Source organism: Benincasa hispida, chromosome 4 (genome assembly GCF_027475165.1).
Source record: "Benincasa hispida cultivar pf3 chromosome 4, pf3_genome.v1.1, whole genome shotgun sequence".
Taxonomy (NCBI): Eukaryota; Viridiplantae; Streptophyta; class Magnoliopsida; order Cucurbitales; family Cucurbitaceae; genus Benincasa; species Benincasa hispida.
This window is the reverse complement of record NC_143481.1, coordinates 62,001,585-62,023,923: the sequence shown is the minus strand read 5'-3', so window position 1 is coordinate 62,023,923 and position 22,339 is coordinate 62,001,585. Positions and strand designations below refer to the sequence as shown.

General features: G+C 29.7%; 1 protein-coding gene across 1 annotated transcript; it reads right to left on the bottom strand.

Annotated features, from left to right (window-relative positions):
- Positions 1 to 3,451: 3,451 nt before the first annotated feature.
- On the bottom strand, positions 3,452 to 7,363 carry LOC120075578 (putative LRR receptor-like serine/threonine-protein kinase IRK). The gene is made up of 3 exons (XM_039029107.2): positions 6,926 to 7,363; positions 5,390 to 6,828; positions 3,452 to 5,168 (listed from the first exon to the last, which is right to left on the bottom strand). The coding sequence occupies exons 2-3, from the start codon at positions 6,826 to 6,828 to the stop codon at positions 3,719 to 3,721; spliced, it is 2,889 nt and encodes a 962-aa protein (XP_038885035.1). The 5' UTR covers positions 6,926 to 7,363; the 3' UTR covers positions 3,452 to 3,718.
- Positions 7,364 to 22,339: the final 14,976 nt, after the last annotated feature.

The following is a 22,339-nucleotide window of genomic DNA, read 5'->3' as shown; positions in this document are numbered from 1 at the left end:
CACTTACAAAATCATAATTCTCATCATTTATCTTTTACAATTAATATAGAATTTATTCTTTCTATTAATTATTGTGATTTATTTTTGTGATCCATTTCTTTGACATCTCATAAATAGTAATTGTATGAGGAATTTTTCAAAATCAATTAATGGATGAGTGCTATACTATACTTGTTCTCTTAGATAGGCACTTTTTATAGTGATGGAGACCAATTACAATATAAAATTAAAAGTTTAAGGATCTATTAGACGCTTTTAATTAAGACTCGTTAAACATAAAATTGAAAATTTTGAATTTTAGTAGATATTTTTTTTAATTCTGTTAAAATTCAATAATTCATTTACTTAAATTCAACAATTTTTTAATAATACTAAAGTTTATATTATTCTTAACTTCTATGATAGAAAAAATTGATAATCAAGCATAGATCAACAGTAGTTGATAGATATACCTTTTCTAAAGATCGGATGTTCAAATTATCATACTCTATCTTTGATTAAAAAAATGAAAAAAAAATGAAAAAGACCTTTATGTTGAAAAAGAAAGGATAAGACCCATGTGCCAAAGGGGAAGTTAGTTAATGCATTAAAATGTGTAAGTTTTGCTTGACCTATAAATCATAATACTTAATTATTTAGTTGCATGTCTTAGTTTACTTTTTTGGACAGCTCATTGATCCTGTAGCCTCTGCACATGGCCTTCATTAGTCTTAATGTATTCTTCAAATTAAATTAACAAACAAAATCTTAATTTACAATTCTAATCTCTTCCTTCTATGACTTTATAATTTATTATTATTATTATTATTTATTATTCTAGTTCTCATCATTTTTCTTTTTTAGTTCATCAATTTGACCACAAACATTGACCATTCAATTCAATAATCGAGAAAATCGTGTGTATATTAAGATAGTATCTATTAATTCCTCTAGATTAAGAAATTAAGTCATATAGTATAATGCTAACGATAATTAAACTACGACAGAAAAGACTAGAACAAGTGTAGCTCAATTGTCACTCGATATGTGTTAGCGACTATGATGGTTCAATTCTCCATCCCTATTGTACTAAAAAGAAAGAAAGAAAAAATATATTTTTAAATATATATATATTATTGCATTGGGAGGTGATTGTTAATATACTTTCCCATTCACTTTTTAAAAAAAGGTAAATTGAATAGAACTAGTTTATTAATAAAAGGAGGCAATTGGAAGCTGATTTAAGATGATTCGTTGTTCCCCTCTTCTTGATATTTTAAAAGTGAAATGAGTCTTGCTTTGGAATTGGGACATCAAAAAGCAAAAAATAAGGAAGAATTTTTAAAGATAATGGCAGCCTTTTCCCTCCCTCAAACCCCCCTCAAAAAAAAAACAAATAAATAAAATAAAATAAAATAATAAAAAATAAAAAACAAAAGGGAGAGGGACAAATATCAATTTATACCTCTAAATTTTGGATGTTGTATCAATTTTAAACCATAAATTAATAATTGTATCAATTTAAATTATGAACTTTGGGGATTATACCAATTTAAATCTCAAACTAATAATTGTATCAACTTAGACTCTCTATTATGTTTTATTTAGATACACTTACGAATGTTATTTAAATTGATATATTTATGAAAGTTCAAGATTTAAATTAATATAATTATAGTTTGGGATTTAAATTGATACGAATCCAAAAGTTTAGGGTTTAAATAGATACAACCCCTTAAGTTTAAGGGATGAATTGATACAATCATTAGTTTAGGATTTAGAATGATATATATCTCAAAGTTTAAGGTATAAATTGATAGTTAGAAAAAAAGAAAAAAGAAAAAAGGAAAGAAAAGAAAAGCATTAGTAGCATTATTGAAATCAAAACTTTGAGATTATGGGTCAGACACAATGACATAATGGAAAAACTTTTTAAAAAAATATATATATTATTATTTTCCAAAAGATAAAAAAAGAAGAACATTAATAATAGGATAGAGATATTGTTTTTCATGTGTGGTATATAGTATTGGAACTTTTTCACTGGCAATAGGTTTCTCTATTTTTTTAAAAAAAAATTAAAAATTGTGGTTTTTGTGCACTTTGGGTTATTCTATTGAGTACTGAGCACTTTTGGTCCCAAGTGGGTGCTACGAATTATGACATTTCTTACATTTTCATCACACTTTTTGACTTGTTACATCTTACTTTTACTTTCTCTTCTTCTTCCTATTCTTCTCTCTCTCACATGATCTTTATGAAAAACAAAAGGCTTCACCTTGTTCATATGATCACTTAGAAGAAATTTAAATTTTGAATTATGTTTAAATTTAGACTATAATACCATTAATACTTTTTAACAAAATATTGGTGTGAAGTGCCTATAATCTAATTGAGCACTAATTATATTATGACACCTCAACCAAAATTTATTTAATACATTTTATTATGAACAAATGTCCTATCTTACAAACAAAACCTGTAGTAAGGAAGATCTTCTCTTATGTTTCTTATATGATTTTCTTGTATTTGTCTTCTTATACTTCATTTAATTAATAAGGGTATCACACTAATACTTTAATATTAGGTATCAAACATAGATGCATTAAAAGTTAGTGAGACCTTCTATTTGATATTTACTAATGTGGACAATGAGTTATTTCCCTAATTTATTTTGTTTGATGTTTTTTTTATTGGTTGTTTATTTTATTTTTAGATTTAAATATTATTTTAGTCCTTTTACTTTTGGTTTTAGTTCATTTTGGTCCTCATACTTTCAAAATGTTCATTTTGGTTCCTATACTTTTAACTATCGTTTATTTTAGTCTCTATATTTTCAAAATGTTCATTTTGATTCTTGTACTTTCAAAAAAGTAATCGATTTGGTCTCTTCATTCTCGTTTTTACTTCGTTTTTAAGGGATCAAAATGATCACTTTTTGAAAGTTGAAGAACCAAAATGAAACAAAGTTGAAGATCCAATGAGCAAAACAAACATTTTGAAAGTACGAGAACTAAAATAAACCAAAATTGAAAGTAAATGAACCAAAATGAATACTTAAAAGTACAAAGACCAAAATGAACCAAAGCCAAAAATTCATAATTTAAAGTCGTATTTAAACCTTTATTTTATTTTTGGTTGGTGGGTGGGTGGGGGGAAGGCAAAACAGAATGTTTGTAAAAGCTTTTACTCTGCATTCTTCTGTTAAGTCCTTCCATGAAAGGTAAGAATGTTGGAGAAAGATGTGATGTTTAATCTAATGCATTTTCCTCGCTCAAAAAGTGCCAAAACTTCCAAATTAACCAAATCTAGATTAGTTGTTTCTTGTTCAGAAAGAAAATACTAACAAAATGTAGATATGTCTGAGGTTTATACCATCTATCAACTTTCAAAAGAGATATTACATTTCTATTCTATCTTCACAAGCTGATGCTCTATCAAGATCTTGAAATGAATAGACAAATATGAAAGATAAGTGAAAGGTTAAAGATTTTCGATCAAGGATCCGGAATGGAACCCGGTGAAGAGGAATCCGGAAAACTCAAACATACACAAGAAAACTACTTAATACAACAGGAATTAACAAAGCTACAATAAAAGCAAAAAAAGAAACAGAAAACTCTCAACATTTTTTATGTTTTCATTTACCTTAGATTGATCGAACAAACCGGATTCTTCTTCGCCGAATGACCTGTGTTGAATCCCCTTGAGAGATTTGTAATAAGAAACCAAACTGGATTTAACCCAATTCTTCTTGGCCTTCTGATGGACATCTGATAAGTTCTAATATATTAACAACCTCTGCCATATCAGGTCGGTTTGATGGCACCTGAGAAGTGCATATCAAGCCTAGTTTCACTACTGGTATGGCCTCCTCTGATGGAAAATTCCTCTGAAGCCTCCCATCAATGCATTCCTCCACCCGACCTTCTTCCAGCGCCCGTCGAACCATGTCGCACAGTACCACCACGTCGTCTTCCATGTACTCTACAGGTCTCTTCCCAGTTACTACCTCAAGAACCAGAACTCCAAATCCATACACATCACATTTCTCTGTTATCTTAACTGTTTTGCAGGCAAACTCGGGTGCCATGTATCCGAGTGCGCTCTGTATCTTGCTGCTCAATACATACCGATCAAGCATTGGTAACAATCTTGCTAGGCCAAAATCTCCAACTTTAGGTTCGCCTGAACTATCAATCAGAACATTGTTTGATTTTATATTGTAGTGGATGATGTTCATTTGGTGTAAATGTGCCAAGCTTTTCGCAGTTCCGAGGATTATGTTGAACCTTTCATTCCATGAGAGGATGTTTCCTCCCAATCCTTCATGAAGCTGTTTATACAAACTCCCTCCAGAAACAAATTCATATATGAGGAGCTGTAGAGATGGAGTCCAGTAATAACCTTCTAGAGCCACAAGATTTTGGTGCCTAACCTTCCCCAACTTCTTAACCTCCCTTTCAAACTCTTCTTGAGATTTGACAAGACTTGAAACAGTGAGCTTTTTTATTGCAACCGGATGCCCGTCACGAAGAACAGTTTGGTAAACCGCTCCAAATCCACCACGGCCAAGCTCGCAATCCTTGTTAAGGAGGGCATGTGCACCGGTACTGAAGTCGGGTTCTCCCGAGAACATGACCAGCTTGCCAGAATTAGCATCAGTAGTTGGGGAGTGGCTGAAGTCGTCCCCTCCCGAAAACGTGATGGCTGCTTCAGGACAGTTTGCAGACGACCGAACATGGAGGTTAATGACGGTGATTGCGACTACACCGACGAGGATAACAGCAGCTGCACCGATGGCAATGAGTGCAGAAATGCTGAGGATGATTCTTTTGTGACCAAGAGTTGTAGGTAATGAAGGAGAACCAGAGTCGGAAGATGAGTTGGGGTTGAGAACAATAGGCTTTGGAAGGACACCGGGGCAAGACTTCTTAACAATAGAACCACAAAGAGAAGGATTTCCAGCCACAGAGGAAGGGGAGATTGTATTGAAAAAGCCACCTGCAGGTAGTTCACCTTGCAGATTGTTGTGAGAAATGTTAAACAAAAGAAGGTTAGGAAGATTGGCCAACTGTTTTGGCAATGCACCACTGAGATTGTTTGTTGACAAGTCCACGATTTGAAGATTGATCAGTTGAGACAATTCTGCTGGTATGGAGCCAGTTAATCTGTTTTCCGATATGTCCCTGCAAAATTCAAGCAGTATCTAAGAGCGAAATCGATAATGTAAACTGGGGAGAGACCTCAGACTCTCTCACATTGTACCTCTTGACAATCAAATTCTCTTACGAAAAATATACACAAAAGCATCATATTTTAGTTGTTGTCATGATAAGAAGCAAAGTTTAATCCAACAAAATGGAACAAAACCCATATGAAATGAAACATCAAAGCAAAAACCACTTACAAAGTTACAAGTGAAGAACAGTTCCCAAATTCTGGAACTTCACCCTCCAGCAAGTTCTTTTCCAGTCTCAATTCTTTCAACGATACGACTTCGCCAAGTGTTTCGGGAATGCTTCCGTTCAACTGGTTCTCACTCAAGTCAAGAAAAACCAAGGCCTTCAGGCTTCCAATACTCTCTGGAATAGCCCCAACAAATGAGTTCTTACACAGGTTCAACACCTGCAAGCTATTTAATATCCCAATATCTGGTGAAATTTCACCAGAAAGTGCATTGTGAGACAAATCCAAAACTTGAAGGTTAACAAGAGCTTTTCCCACAGTTGTAGAAAGAGAGCTTCTTTTCATATCAGAAGGCAATACATTTTGCGAACTGAGCTTCAGAATCCAGGCTGGAAGAACCCCGGTGAGAGAACCGCGACCAAGATCCATGGCTGAAAGGTTTTGAGAAGGAACTATGGATTCTGCCAAGCTACCAGTTAAACCATTTTGAGAAAAATTCAAAACCTTCAGTTTTTGAAGATTCCCAAATGAACTTGGAACCGGACCAGAAAATCTATTCCCTGAAAGATCCAAGATTTCAAGGCCTTCCATTCCACCAATCCATTCAGGAACCTTCCCTTCAAACAAGTTTCTTCTTAAATTAAGAGTACTGCATAAACTAAGCTTCTGCATTGTCACCGGAACGTCGCCAGAGAAAGAATTCTCACTGAGATCAACAGACCTCAAGAGCAAACAACTCCCAATCCCATCTGGGATCTGTCCAGAAAACCGATTCTTCCCCAAATTAATAGCTCGCAAATTATTCATACCCTTCACCTCCTGTGGAATTTCACCTTCCAACGCATTATCAGACAAATCCAAAGATCGAAGCCCAGTCAAGGACCAAATCCCAGAAGGCAATGAACCTGAAAACTGATTAGAAGATAAATTAACAGCAGCAAGACTGAAACAAGAGCCCAAGCTTTCCGGGATTTTCCCTGAAAATTTGTTCTTAGCCAAAGAGATTACTCTCAACGACCCACATTGCCGGAAGAAATCATCCGGAATCATCCCATGAAATGCATTGCCGCTTAAATCAAGCACTCGAAGATTTTCAAAGCGAGCATTATTAGGACTTAAATTTCCAGTTAGATTATTGTTCGAAAGAGAGAGTTTACGAAGAAACTGCAACTGAAGAAGACCACGGCCAAGCCTGCCATTGAGAGCGAAGCCATCAAGATTAAGCTCAACAACTCTATTGGATCTGGGGTTGCATTTTAAACCAACCCAATTACATGGGTTATCATCATCTTCATTCCACGAAGCGAGTTTCCCTTTAGGATCTTCAATGTCAGCCTTAAACACAATCAGCCCCAAAACGTCGTCGTTCAGAGGTGGGTTCAGAGATCTCACCAACACTGGAACTACAACGAACAAGACGAACAACCCAACCCTTTTCATCTTAAAAAAAAAAAAAAAAAAAAAAAAACCAGAATTATACGCTACTAAACACAATTTCAAATAAACCCCAAAGCCATGCCAAAACTTTAAACCTTACCCAGTACCAACCAGCACCCAAAAATCAATCTCCCCAACTACAATACCTCAAAATCTTCCATACCCAGAAAGAAAAATGTCAAAAAGAAACGACAAATTTGCTTCGAACGGCTAGATTTGGGATTTTCGTCCACAAGAAGAATCACATCAACAGAAAAAGCAAATGACGGAACGACAAGAAATGGAAAAACCCAGTGAAGAAATATAAGAAGAAAACCCCTTTAAAACACAGAGAGCTTCAAAATCTTTCGCTCATTGAAGCCAAGGGATTGAAGCAACGCAACCCACAAAAAAAAAAAAAACAACTAACAACCTCAAAACTGAAATTGAAATTCCTTCAGCTAAACTTCTAACATTTTCCTACACTAACACTCCCTTTCTCTCTCCTCTCTTTCTTTTTTCTCTCTCTAGTTCGCTCTGTAATCCATTTGTGAAAGAGAAAATTAATGGAAGTTTTTATTCTTTTATCAACGGGAAAAAGCGGAGTGGGGCGCAGAGACAGAGGGAGACGAGGTCCCAATCAATTCAGATTGTGAACACGTGGCACCGCCAGAGTGGTAAGGCCTCCGATGTGGCAAACACGTAGTCTTTTTCAGCCAAAATGGCTTTTTTACATTGTGGTACACGTGGCACATTTTCGTTAGTTGAATGGCGAACTATACAAACGCCCTTATCTTTTCCACATAATTACCGGTTTTGCCACTCTACTTGTGCTCTCAACTTTTCAACGGCGAGACTGACCGTTGGCCCTCACAGATTGCTAACGATAAACTAACTTAAATTTAATTCCTAAATTGTCTTGTGATTATTAGATTTAAGTATTTAATTAACCTACTCTTAACCTTGATTGGAAGGATTAAATTCAAATACTTTATAAAAGAATATCTATGTACTATTATGATTTGGTGGATATGATTTCATTTTCAAGTTAGTTATAATTATTAGTGGGGCAATTGAGGACCAGTGGCAATTTAAGTAAAATTAACAAATTTGGAGGGGGAAAAGGAGATGGGTGTGTAAAGTTAGTTGATATGAAAATAAAGCAAAGGAAAAAAAAAGGCCATAAAAGCAGGTGGGTGGGAATAGTGGGCGGTGGGAGGGGTAAAATGGTATTTTGCAAATAAGTGCAATAAAAGCAAAGTGGAAGGAGAAAGTAGAGTGGGGTGGCGGTGAAGACTGAAGATGTGATTTTTATGTAGAATTTGTTGAGTTTTCATGTAGAATTTGTAGTTTGTGAAATCTAGTAAGTGTGGATCTTAGTTGAAGTTATTATGATATTTGATAATTTAAATCAAGAGATTGGTGAAAATCATTGGTTGAAGATAAGTAAATTTGAATGTTAAATGTTGTTGAACTACATAAATGAGTTTGATGCATATTTCAACTGTAAATTTGTTGATTTAAATAAACAGATTACTGATGTGATGTCTGTGATCACATTGTCTCTCGTGCTTAAGTTGAATTTTCAAAGAAAATAATAGTAAGTTTTAGGATTTTTTTTTTTTAGAACGTGGAAGAAGTTAACTTCAAGAGGTCACAATAATATATTTATACAAGGGTTGACTTAGGATCTTATTTTCCTCACATGTCCAAAGAAACTAAATAAAGTTATTTTAAGGACTTCTTAGGTTAGAGGCATGTGATCAAATGCACACCTCTTCAAGAGACCTTAGCCATTCTAGTCCCTAGCCAAATTGGACTTGTAAGCCTTTGCCGTAATTTTCTTCTTTCTCAAGAGTCGGGATCATGGATTATATTTCGAGACCTGAATAATAGTTGTTTTGGGGTGTGCTTGATATTGAGCTTGTTTTACCTTTATTTTATTCTAGCTTTCCTTCCCATTATAGCTAAACTCAACTTTATAAGCCAACAATGGATTTTTAGAGGTCATTAGTTCACAAGATAAAATTAAGTCTAAATTTGTGTAGTATGAAGCTAAGAAGTTTGAGTTTGCGTAACAACCACTATGAGTTCCATGTATATTTGCAATTTAATCAATAAATTTATTACGATTTAGAAAATATTAGAGAATGATTCGTTATCTTAAAAACAATCCTCTATTTTAACCTTAAATTAGAAATTTTCCAAACCATCAAAACATAGTAACAAAATTATCCACCCCCAACCAAAAAAAAACATCTCAAAAACTACAAAAGAAAAATGCTTATAACTAACTATAATATATATATTCAAAAAAAAGGAAAAAGAAATTAAAATGAGAAGTTAGTTGCCAAAATTAATTGACAAAATTAAATATAGAGACAAAGGGAAGGGAAAAAAAATGTAGGTAGGTGAGTGAATGAAGCAAAAGAGTCCTTTGAGCAGCTTTTGAATTAAATGCTTCCCTTAAAGAGGGAGGGCAGTGGAGAGGTTACCCAATGGCAGAGGGGACCCCAGAGGATTGACAACGGGGTTGGAACGGAACGGAGGAATTATCCATTCCTGTTCATGCGGGATATTTTTTCCACCCATTCTATTTTCATCAATTGAAGACAAAGACAGGAACAGGGATTCCTTATCGAGGAATCCCATTTTTTTTTTTTTGTAATATATATAATTATATATGATTATACAAATATTTGTAAAATTAATATATATATATACGTACTAAAAAATAATAATAATCGAGGTCGAGGTCGGGGACGGAGACGAGGACGGGACGAGGACCCGACTCCGCGGAGATTTTTGCCAACCCTATCCCCAACCTATCCAAACCCTATTTCCTCCTCGATTCTCTCTTTTTTTTCTCTCTCTCTCTCTTCTTTCACTATTTTGGCGTGTTATGTTGACATTTTACTCAACTTTCATGTTGTTCAATAAATTTAGAGCCTACTCATCCAAAAATACAAGTTCCCTCACATTTTTGTTAAAAGTTAACATAATTTTAATAGTAGAGACCAAAATAAACATTTCTTTTAAAGTTTAAGGACTAAAATGAACGGTTTTTAAAGCTTAGAGTCCAAAATAGAATAAAATTTAAAATTCATGACTAAAATAGAATTTAAATTTTAATATACTTTTTTTGTCAAGGGCACTCCCCTTCACCTCCACCCTCTTAAAATCAAAATCCTTTCCCCGACCCCCTTTCATATCCCCTATTATATTTTATGCCCTTCTTTCGTTTCTACCAACCTACTCTAAAATTCAATTCCACATTCTTGATTTTGGAATGCATTTATTATTCCAATTATTTTTCTCCCTCACTCTCAATTTTGTGTTTTCATTATAGGTTAGGAAAAAATATTTTTTTATCTCAGAGTTTTGGGTTTAATCTTTATTTAGTTTTTTAAATTTTAAAAATATCTATTTAATTTTTTAAATTTTAAAATATTACACTTTTAGTTTTTAAGTTTTGAATTTAGTTTCGATTTAATTTCTAAAGTTTAAATCGTTTTAATTTTAATTTTTATTTCAATTTAGTTTTTAAGTTTCAAAATTTATACTTTTAATCTCGATTGTCCACTAAATATCCAATTTTATATTTTTAGTAATAATCAACTTTTACTATTTTTCATCACTATTAAAATTAAATTTAAAATTTTACTTCATAATTATTTTAAACTAATGTTTAGTGAAAAATCGATATTTAAAATATAAATATTGTAATTTAAGAACCAAATTGAAACAAAACTCAAATCTTAAAGAAAAAATTGTAACATATTTTAAACCTAACTCAAAACCTAATAACTAAAAGATTGATATTTTGAAACCTAGTTCAAAACTTAAAAACTAAAAATCTAATATTTTAAAACTGAATGATCCAATAGAAACTAAATTCAAGATTTAGAGACAAAAAAAATATCTTCCCCTATATATTATTATATCCTGGTTAAAGTTATGTGTTGGGTATTTAATGTTTTGTATTTTTTTTTTCAGAATTTAGTTTATAATTTAAAAATATTTCATTTAATCTCTTATGTTTTAATATTTTTCCCATTATACTTTGTTATTATCGAAAGTTGATTATATGATTACAACATGATATTGAGGAGGCATTTTACGTGTGATAAAAGCATAGAGTTGAGTTGAGTTGATTTGAGTTGGTAATCATTATCTGGAGATTTAAATTGTTTGTGTTTGTTTTGCAGAGTTGAGTTGAGTTGGTAATTATTGTGTGCAAAGTTAAGTTGAGTCTGAAAGTCTCTGCAAAGTTGAATTGAGGTATCTATGCAGTTTTCGTAAATAAGATTGTTTCCTTTCTTTCTTTTCTTTGTTGTTTTTGTTTTTGTTTTTGTTTTTATTTTTTTACTTCTTTTTGCTTTGTTGTTGTTGATTATTTTTCAACTATACACCTATTTTCTCAACTCTTTTATGACATAAACTCGAAAATCTCAGTTTTTTTTCTCAATTTGTAAAACATAACAGATTCTTTTCAACGTATTCTTTTCAAAAAGGGTAAAAATTCTAATTCTCTTCAATGTGTAAAACATACCACCAAAATACATATCATATTGCTACTCAATTACTTATGAATTGGTATATTATATGTATGTATATTGAATCTTACTAACTTAATATTATTATTTAACATATTGTACACATAAACATTGAATAACTGGATAAACTTAACAGTTTATGTTTATATAATATGGATCGTATATGTGGAACTGAAATTGCACATAGAATAATTATAAGTGTATTTACGTAATAGTGAAGCAAATCTACATAAGTATTATAATAGTTGAGATCTTTGGACTTGTCTAAAATTTATTATAATAGTTGAGAAGACATTAGCCTACAATTTAAGCATAATCTAAAGTTGGTTTGTAATGATAGTTTCGGGACTTACTTAATAACATTACCTAGAACAACTCTGTATAATTAATATAATAAATGTCACTTAAAAATGTATATATATATATATATATATATATATATATATATATATATATAAAAACAAAACACTACTTTTATATTATAAAACAATTTAGACAATGTAGTTTTAGTCAAAATTTGAGGGTTAAAATTTTGGAAAAAGTTATAAAGTGAAAAAAATATATACGAAAATACCAAAGTATCCAAAATTAATTCTAGGAAGAAACTTGTCATCTCACACCCAAAAAATAAAAAACAAATAATAAATAATAAAAATCATATTAGAAATTAATGATTGAAAATTTGAAAATTTGATTCTTGCTAAAGAGCAATTTTAAGACATTTTTCATTTTATTTCTATGTTTTTTTTTTATGTTGAAAAAACACTTTCTTCACTGTGCTTATACTTTCTTTGTCGTGGAATTTATGCTATATTAGAAAATATTGCATGTAACTTTTCTTCGGAATTGGTCTCCATCCATTCATTCATTCATATTTTTGTTGTATTTACAGATATTTTAATGAAGATTAACTTTATGTATTTATAGCTATTCTTTGTATAGATAAAAATAGTTTTTCTAATCCATATAGATTTGAAGTGTACTTTTTAATTTTACAAAAGATTGTCAAATAAAATAAAATGAATATGGAATGCACCAAATCAAAATTATAAATAGAATTCTAAATTGAAATTTAGAGATTGAAAATTAAAACAAACCTCAAAATATTTACAACAAATCAAAGTCCACAACTAAACAGTTCCCAACAAGTTCAACATAAAGTGAAAAATACAAAATCATAATACATTACAACTAAACATTCCCTAACAAGTTCAATAGACGATAGACTATAACGAAGATCATTTCAAAAGTAAAACTTACGAACCTCGAACTAGTTACAAAAGGTATGTTCAATTAGTTTGGACCTTACACGGAAGAAAAAGAAGTATAGTTAGATCATATGGATATCAATACGATTGAAGTAGAAATAAAATATAATAGATCATACCTTCGATTATGTTCGTAGTGAATGAAGGTCGAGACAATCCACAACTAAGGGGGCAGAAAAATCGGTCCAGGGCCGAACAAAACATAAAGATGTTAGCTACAGATCTTACTTTGATTATAAGGAAATAATGAAGCATACCTTATATGGATGGAATAAGTTGAAGTTAGTTGTGGAAGAAAGAAACAAAATATATTGCAACGGTCAAACAACACATATGAGAATGTAAAATGGTTTAAGAAAAATTTGAAATAAAAATACTAGACCAGAGACGTATCAACGCAGTTTACCAAAGGAGGCTGTGGAGAAGTCTCAAAAAATATGATGAGGAATCCGGATATAAGTAGAGGATACAATAATAATGGTCGGTGAGGAAAGTTAGGTACACTTAAGTGCACCTAACCTCAATAAGTTCAAAAGTATAGTACATACATGATAAAGAAAGTTAAGCATAAATAAATTAATTAAGTAATGGTTAGTCAATATTAATTCGATGGTTGAGCTGAAAATAGACATAAATACAACATAATATCTCACACATGAATGGACATAATAATAAAGATTCGTAGGCCTCAGGATTTGATATAGCCATTTCATTAGATCAAATCCAACTCTAAGCAAAGAAAATAAACAGTTTCAACACTTGTAAAATTGAAGTTAAATTTAAATATACAAAAATTGAATTTAGTTGAATACTGAAAACAGTTTCAAAGGAACAAAGAAAAAGAATCCATTCATCAGATGTAGAACACAAAACAGATCGAATATGTATGGAGGAAGAAATTACAAAGTAGTCCACAAAACCTAAGGAAAAACATATATGCATTCCTTTTTTAATCTAAATATCGAAATGAAATAAAATTAAATAAAAAATCATACTCAAATATGAGATTGCAGATTTTTGGAACAAATCATCATCAGCCTTCAGGAGAAAAAAGATTAAAAAAAAAAAAGACTTGTTGGGGTGGATTGACCCCCCACCAAGCCCGAATAAAATGGTTTGTATCCCCTATCAAGAATTCACTCGCCGTCCAATTTTGATGGAAAAGCATAAGAAAAATGGCAAGAGAAGGACACATGGTTTATTATTGAAACGACAAGAGGAAATTTGGAAGAAAAAAGTACATATATTAGTAGGAGAAGGAAGAACTGAGACGAAGTAAATACAATATATATGGATAAAAAAATATAATCCATTCGGGCCAGTGGAAACAAATTGTAAGAGACCAAGAACAATTTATAAGAGTAAACCCTAGTTAGTCACAAACATGCAAGCCAAAAAGATGTCCAAAATAGAACGAAAACTAAACCAGAACAGTTTGGAATCGGAAGAAGTATAGAGCAACAATAATTGGAAAATCAAACATGCAAAACATGAGGAAATAAAGACGACAACGTACAATTCTTCAGCGAGAAGAAAATATTCAAAAAAAATTTAGATTAAACAGAAAAAAAAGCTAGATCTGCTATAAAATCTTCCACATATACCAAAAATAGTTAGATCTACAAAAAAAATGGCTAGATCTACCAAAATATCGTTAGATCTACTAAGAAATCATTTATATCTACCCAATCTAAAAAAATAGACATACAAAGAAACCAAAGAAGAGAAACACATCATTGAGCAAGAAAATTTGAATATGGAATGAAATCTGAGAGGAATACAACCCATTCGAGCTGGAGGGAGAATGAAGAGACGAGATGAAGAACACAAACCGAACGACGAAGAGAGAAGATGAGAAAAGAGAGTTGAGTAATGAAAACGCGTGACGGGAAAAGAGAGAGAGAAAGGGGGGGGGGTGTGAAATGAAGAGAGAAAAGGGTAAGTAAAACAGTGGGTTTAAAACCCACCGTTTCCTTTTAAGCAGCCATCAAACATGGATGGATGCTATCAAAAAACCCCCTTATTGGGTTAATAAAGCATTTGAAGAGAAATAATTAGGATGTCTTTGGAATACATTTTCAAATGTTTAATTTAAAAAATAAGTCATTTTGGAAAAAAAAAAAAAAGTGTTTGACAATTACTAAAAATAGTTTTTGAGGTGTATTTTAAATTATTTTAATCAAAAGAATTTAAATAAAAATGAGTTTTTTAAAAAAATATTTTTTTTTCTCCTATCCATCCAAATGAGCCCATGAAACAATTGGAAAAACCATTTTTCATATATATTTTTTTATATAGTTTGTTGAGTTTTTTACATTTTCTCTCTTATTTGTGATCCTTATCATTTTAATTCTCATTTTAATTCACTGTCTGAGTTTATCATCAATCAAATTTAATTTTCACTAACAAAAAAAAAATAATTGAGAAGGACTAAATTTAAATCATTTACAAGATTGTTAGAAATTTAAAAACAACTACTTATAATTACGTAGAGCTTAGCTCAACGATAATTTGCATGACATTCTTCCTCTTAAAGATCAAGAATTTGACCTCCCATCTAGAGATGTTCAATTTTCCCGTGGGGACGAGGATTCCCAGATTAGGCCACGAATGGGGGAAGGAGTGGGGGAAAAAAATTCCCTGTCAGCTAAATGGGTGACAAGGACGGGAATACATTTCCTGTTCCCATCTCTCATCCCCTGCCCCTTTAGCCTCTATTTATTTATTTAGTATAATTATTTAATGTTATATTATTATTATTATTATTATGATATAAACATTACATTTAAATTTCAAGTTTGATGTTTATTAGTCAAGATAATGAATATGTTTAAATTGAATATTTACCTCTAGATTATATATGTGAAGAATTTGATTTATGTTTAAATTCAAATTGTCATGTAAAATTAACCCATAATAAAAAAAAATATAGTGATAGAGTTAATTATTTGATTAAATTTATCCACATTAGTGATTTAAATTAATTGATTTTTAAAAAAAACTAATGAAAAAAATTCTCTACGATGAGCCCGATCCTTACGAATTCCCTATAGGGAATCACCATCCCGATCTTCATGAAAAATTTCACGGGGATAGAGAATGAAATGGAGATCAGGGATAGAGATGGAGAACGATATCTCAGTCTTATCCCATCTCGTGAACATCTCTACTCCCATCGCAACAGTTGTTATATTAAAAAAAAAAAAAAACTATATGTAATTAATGTGCGAAGATTAAAGAGTATTATTATAGAAATTATAAATATATTTTTAAAAAGTTTCAATCATGTATGATATGATTAAAAATGTGATTTTGGTGAAGCCAAACTATCATTTTCTAAGCTTGGGTGTGAAGCATAGAAAGAGTCTCAATTTTTAACTTACATTCTCCTTGTTTTGTTTTTAGAGGGGTGTATTTATGATTTTTTTTAACTTTATCTCAAAAGTTATGTACACATCATATCCAAAAGGAACCAACCATTCTTTTTTCTGCAGCTTAAATAGTATCCTATCTTAGTAGCTACTACACAACACAATTGACCTATGAGATTCAAGTTTTGAACCCCTCTTCATTAAATTGTTTCTTGAGTTTAATCAGTAATTGCTTACTTTTTTCCCCCTTTAGTATGTCCTCATATTTTCCCTTTATTTCTGTCAGATTGGGTTATTATAATGTAAATATAGTATATCTTACAAACTAATTATAAACTTTAGTATGTCCTCCTACTTTTTTTCTTTGTTTTAAATACTTAGGTATTGCTTCAGCTATATCTATCCTTATGTAGTCACCACTTACTCAATTAAAAACCATCACGTGACATATAATTTTTTACTTTTTTGAAAAACTCAAATTATTATTTTTCTTGTCACGTGATAAATGAAGGAGTTGTAGAGAGATAGATGCAGTCAAGGTTACACTTAATCATTACTTGACTTTTTTTAATCTAAGACACACTTGATAAATGATAAATGTTTCGAGAGATAAAAAAGTGTTTAGAAGATGTTTAATTCTATGTTTGTTTTTTGTTTTTTGTTTTGTTTTGTTTTGTTTTTTTTTTAAGATTGTGTTTATGCTTAAAAGAATAATAATTAGGTGCGATCTTCTTGCACAGTAAAAGAAAATAAAAATAATTCAATTTTAAAAATAACCGCCCACATGATCGGTTTTTAGTGGTATACATTCTAGGTTGTATCTATATTTTTTAGGGGAATTAAACAAACAAACAGAAAAACTATTTATATAAAATAATAAAATTTTAATCTTTTTTTATAGAGGCTGATAGAAGTTTATTAATGTCTACCAGTGATAGAAACAGATAGAAGTCTACCACTGATAGACGCTAATAGAAATCTATCAGTGTCTAACAATGTTCTTTTACTATTTCTGTAAATAATTTAATATATTTTTTTTTACATGTAAACATTTTCCTTTTTTCATGTTAAATGATAAAAATCTTTGTTGACATGTCTGGATAGCATTTTATCTTTTTCCTCTATTTTTATGTGTAATCCTTGGAATTATTGGAGTTTTTTTCTTCTCTGTAAAGGAATAATCTTATTTTATTTTTTAAATTAAATGGAGAACAAGTTTTAGATTATTTATTATGGTTAGAATAATCATTTGAACACGAAAAAACTATCCATACAAGTATTGGGTTGAATTTCATGTTCAATATCATGATCATGTTCTCGATTTAGACTTGGAAGAACAATCAAATTACTTTACATATTCGTATAGAATAAAAATATATATGTATTTATGACGTCATTCAACCTTAGAGTACAATATTAATCTAAACGGCTAAGTCTCATATGTAATGATTTTGGAAGTTGGATCTCATCATTTTTTACTTCTTTAGCTTCACTCTCATTTTTGCTAGGGTTGATAACCGACATGTCGTAAATAGACTATATCGCTCGAACGAGGCTGTCAGAGGGGCCAACGACATGATGCTTTAAGAATTGAGCAAAAAAAAAGTGATTTTTTCCTTTTTCCTTTTTCTTCTTTTTCTTTTTCCTTGAAATTTAAATTACCGCCATTTTTGTCTAAAAATTCAAAACATTGACAAATGACACATCGGAATACGGAGCCATGTTTTTTCTTTTCCATACTTTTTTTTCCAGTTTAATTCTTAAAAAATGAAATTAAATTAATTAATTTGTACGGTGATAATTACAATAATACTCTTAACTTTTAATTATAAAAATTCTGAAACTTATACCAGCTGTGTTAAAATTTGATCCGGCATCCAAAAATTTAATGGTAAAAGTTAAATTAACTTATATATTGCAATTTTTAAAATTGAATCTCAAAACTGGTGTATGAATCGTAGGAAATAACAAATAAAAAATAATGTCCAATATTAAATTTTCAGATTTTTATCTAGTTCTATGAAAGAACAAAATAAATTTTGATACGAACAAGAACTTAAAAAATTAAACAAAAAAAAAACTCAATTTTAACAATTAGGTAACTAAACATAAAGGGGGCGTTTGGGATAATGAGTTAGTTATTATAGTTGGGTTATCATAAAACGTATTTAGGGTGTAGATTATTGTAGTTTGGATTATAATAGTATAGTTTGAAATGAAAATAGTAAACACAGTAGCGAATGATAAAAACAATGATGAATGTTAAAATAGTAAAAACTATACCAAATAGTAAATACTACAATAAATAAGGGTTTTAAAACAAAGTTGACTCTAGTTGATTAAGGACTTTAAAGGTGGTTATTATAATCTCAAGACAATTATTGCCTCAAACATCGTCAATAGGTTAAGGCATCATTTTAGTGTTAATTATGACTAATTTATTCTAACTTCTATTTTGAGGTTTTTTTTAAAAAAAAAAAAAAATTAGTAATAGTTAGCTGTAAACAAGGTGCACCTATCTTCCAGTAACACAATTCAATCATATAAAAAAATCAGAATATATTTTAAATGTATATCATGTGACATATTTGTAATTATACTAATGGATGAGTTGCACAAAAATAGGTGCAATCAGATGCACCAAAATATTTATCTTATATAATTTTTTGTTTTTTAATTTTTAAAAATTAATTTTATAAATATATGTGTTTCTTTATTTTGTTATTTACCTTTTAAAAATATTTTAGAAATCCAAGCTAAGTTTTTTAAACTATAGAAGTAAGGTTTTTAATAACCTACAAATTTATATTTTAAAAAATTGAACTATTGATCACTAGCATAAATATGATTAAAATGTCAAAAATTCGAATATCTCTTCTTCACGGTTATTGAATTAAAGGACAAAAATATAATATTCAAGTGGAAAGATATATTTCACTTGCTTTAAATTCTATGATAAGAATATACTTTTGGCTTTTTATAGACGGGACAATACCTTTGATTTTTAGAAGTTTCCAGTTAAGTCTTTTACCGTTTAAATTTAGTTGAAAGGAAAAAAATCAAGTTTAACTACACCACGAGGCTAAAATGACACTAAAAATTACATGTGGAATTTTGTTAAAATATATCAATCCATAATTTAATATGTCATATCAAATCATAAAGAAGAAATTTGTAATTTAACTATAATTATATTATAATTTGTTCCTTTTCCCAAAAAGAGAAAAAATAGTATAATTTATCAGTCGTATTTAATTCATAAGATCATACAATATCTATAAAAAGAGAGAATTCCACGCCGATGCCCAAACAGAAACGTCGAAAAACGTAGCGGCACGGCACGGAAAGAAAAAAGTCAAAGTTAACAGAGTAGACAAATAATAAAATATGGAAGAAAAAAAAAGTATGGGAAGAAAATATTTTAAATGGTGGGGCCCATTCCCAAGGGGTTTGAACGACGTGAATAAACGGTGTAAAATTGACGGCGGCAGATACAAGGTGAAACACCGTTAGAACGTTCCCTGAGAAGGGGATGCTACTTCCAAGGACTCTTAACAGAAACAGAATGTGGAGAATGTGATGACGTGTAAGTGGGCGGGTCCGGTTTGAATAATCTATGGCAATCCCATATTTCATTAATTTAAATTTGAATAACTTCTACAAAATTATGTTTACTTAAACAAAGGTTTCGATTGAGATTGCGTTTGGAATCGTAAAAAGTTATTATAGAAAAATATTAACTATCCTTCTTATTTGATAAAATAAATTATTTAATAATCTATCCGAATCACTTCTTAATTTTAACTCACCGGTAAAAGTTAATAGATACTACCTTTTATATTTGACTTTTCCAAAAAATTTGTCTTGACTTCTTAATTTTTTAAAGAAATATATTATAATAATAGTATTTCAAAGTAATATAATTTAATATGTCAATTTTCAAATTCAAATTTATTATTTTTTATAATTTTTTTTATCAAATAATTTATATTAAATAAAATTAGTTAAAATTTAAATCACATACAATTTTAGATAAATTATAAATTAATTATCCATGTGAAAATAACTTAAACAATAAGCCTAATTTGGTTCATATAACTATTTACACAAATTTAGTATTGATTTATCAAACCCTGTATTTTTTTTAATTTAAAATTAAAATTTAACAAACATTATTTTACTTCATTTCACAACTGATTTTCCTAAAAGCACAGCGATTAGCAATTATTTTAAAAGCAGGGGCAATCCCAAATGGAGCCAAAATTATAATCAAATTCAATAGTAAAAGAAGGGAAATGGTACCTTTTTTGTCCCTAGATTTTGACTCTATTTTCTATTTGATTCATAAATTTTAAAATATTACACATTTAATCATTGAGTTTTGAGTTTTGTTTCAATTTAGTTCCTAGGTTTCAAGATTTTACCCTTGAAATTTGAGTTTTGTTTCAATTTATTTCATAGATTTCATACATTTTGAATCTCAATTTTTCATTAAATACTCAATTTTAATCATTGACGTCAATTTCTATTAATTAATTAAAATAAGTGTGAAGTGAAATTTTAAATTTAATTTTAAAAGTGATAAAAATAATGAAACTTAATTAATTATATTCATTTAACGATGTTTTATTTATTAACATAAATTAACTCTAAAGATAGAAAATGAGTGTTGGGTGAAAAATAAAGATTAAAGATGTAAATCTTGAAACATATGAATCAAATTGAAGCAAAACTCATATATCAATGGCAAAATTACAACATCTTAAAATCTAAGAACTAAATTGAAGTCAAACTCAAAATTAGACGATGTGATATTTTAAAATCTGAAGACTAAATAGAAACCATATTAGAAAAAAAGTATCTCTAGAAAAAATTATTATTATTATTATTATTATTATTTATATTAATATTATTATATATATATATATATATATTTTCTTTTTATCTATATATTGTGGAGATACGAAGAGTGGAAGATATAGTTTTCTATTATCTCGAGGCAGCATAACTCCAGACAGCAACACGACAACCAACCCAATTTACGGTTGCCTTTTACTTTTCTTACCAATAGTGTGTTCCAAAGCGTGACACCAATAATAACATAAATTATACCGAAATTTTTAATTTTACGCCCATATCTATTTAAATTATGAATGTATCAATTTAAATTTTAAATTAATAATTATATCAATTTAATCATTTAACTTTTACGAGTGTATTAACTTACACCATTCGTTATGTTTTTTTTTGGATAAACATTGTATAAATCTTACAATTTAATCAACTAAATCTCTAAACTTATATAAGCCAATCAATTTAGACTTTCAATTTATATTTATTTGAAACTTGTGTTCATTCAAACTATAATCGTCAATTTTGTTAAATCTACATTTTAAGAAATCTACACACATAAGAATTTATACATTGATGCTTTTCAAATATAATCCTAACAAAGATTTTAAATCGATTCATTTATATTGGGTGATATATAATTAAATTCGCCTTCAGCCATTAGTTAAGCTTTTGTGTCAATCAGTTATTTAAGATAGTATCAGAGTATGTTAGTTCAGGATATCTGTGTTCAAACCCTTACATTATTGTTTCCTCTCCAATTATAAGATGGTATTAGAGGTGGTTGATTCAAGATGTTATGTGTTCAAGCCCCTACATCATTATTTCTTCTCAAATTAATATTTCCCTCTTTCTGAATAATAGCAAAACGTATGTGAGTCCAATTTTCTAAAATCCTAAAATGCCCTCATCGTCAATTTTTAATTGTAGTGTAATTATTTTGACATCTTTATTAATCATATTTTAATTAATTGTTCGACTATATATCCCAACAGACTTTCAATGTCAACTAAGATCATCATTTCAAACGGATAATTTTCCATAGATCTCTTGATTTAATAGTTGTTTTGAATTCTCGAATCAGATTTAATAGTTGTTTTAAATTTTCGAATATTGTACCTCAACTAATTTTCAAATCTTGTTTTGAAATTTAATAGATTATTCTAACTGAGATTTGTTAATTTTATTATACTTTATATTAATCTTAATCAAGATTTACAGATTTTAAATTATTTTGAACATTATATTTATTATCCTTTTATTTCAGACATAAAATATTATAATACAACGTAGCCTTTGCTTTCTTCATCCTCTATACTGAAGATTTTCTTGTTATGGTTGTTCAACGATTAAAAGTGAGATGAAAATAACCACTATCATGACTTCCAATGTATTGAAGTTCTGTTACTTCAAATACATTTTTTTCAATTTTCATATTTTTTTTGTTCCCAATGGACGACAAGTCTACTTTGGAAGCTTAACTTAATCG

Bases quoted from the DNA above. Each gene is read 5' to 3' on its own strand.
- LOC120075578 (XM_039029107.2), bottom strand. From the start codon at position 6,828: ATGAAAAGGGTTGGGTTGTTCGTCTTGTTCGTTGTAGTTCCAGTGTTG. The intron at 5,169-5,389 runs GTAAGTGGTTTT...TGAATTTTGCAG, and splicing joins TGTTCTTCACTTGTAACTTT to GGACATATCGGAAAACAGAT.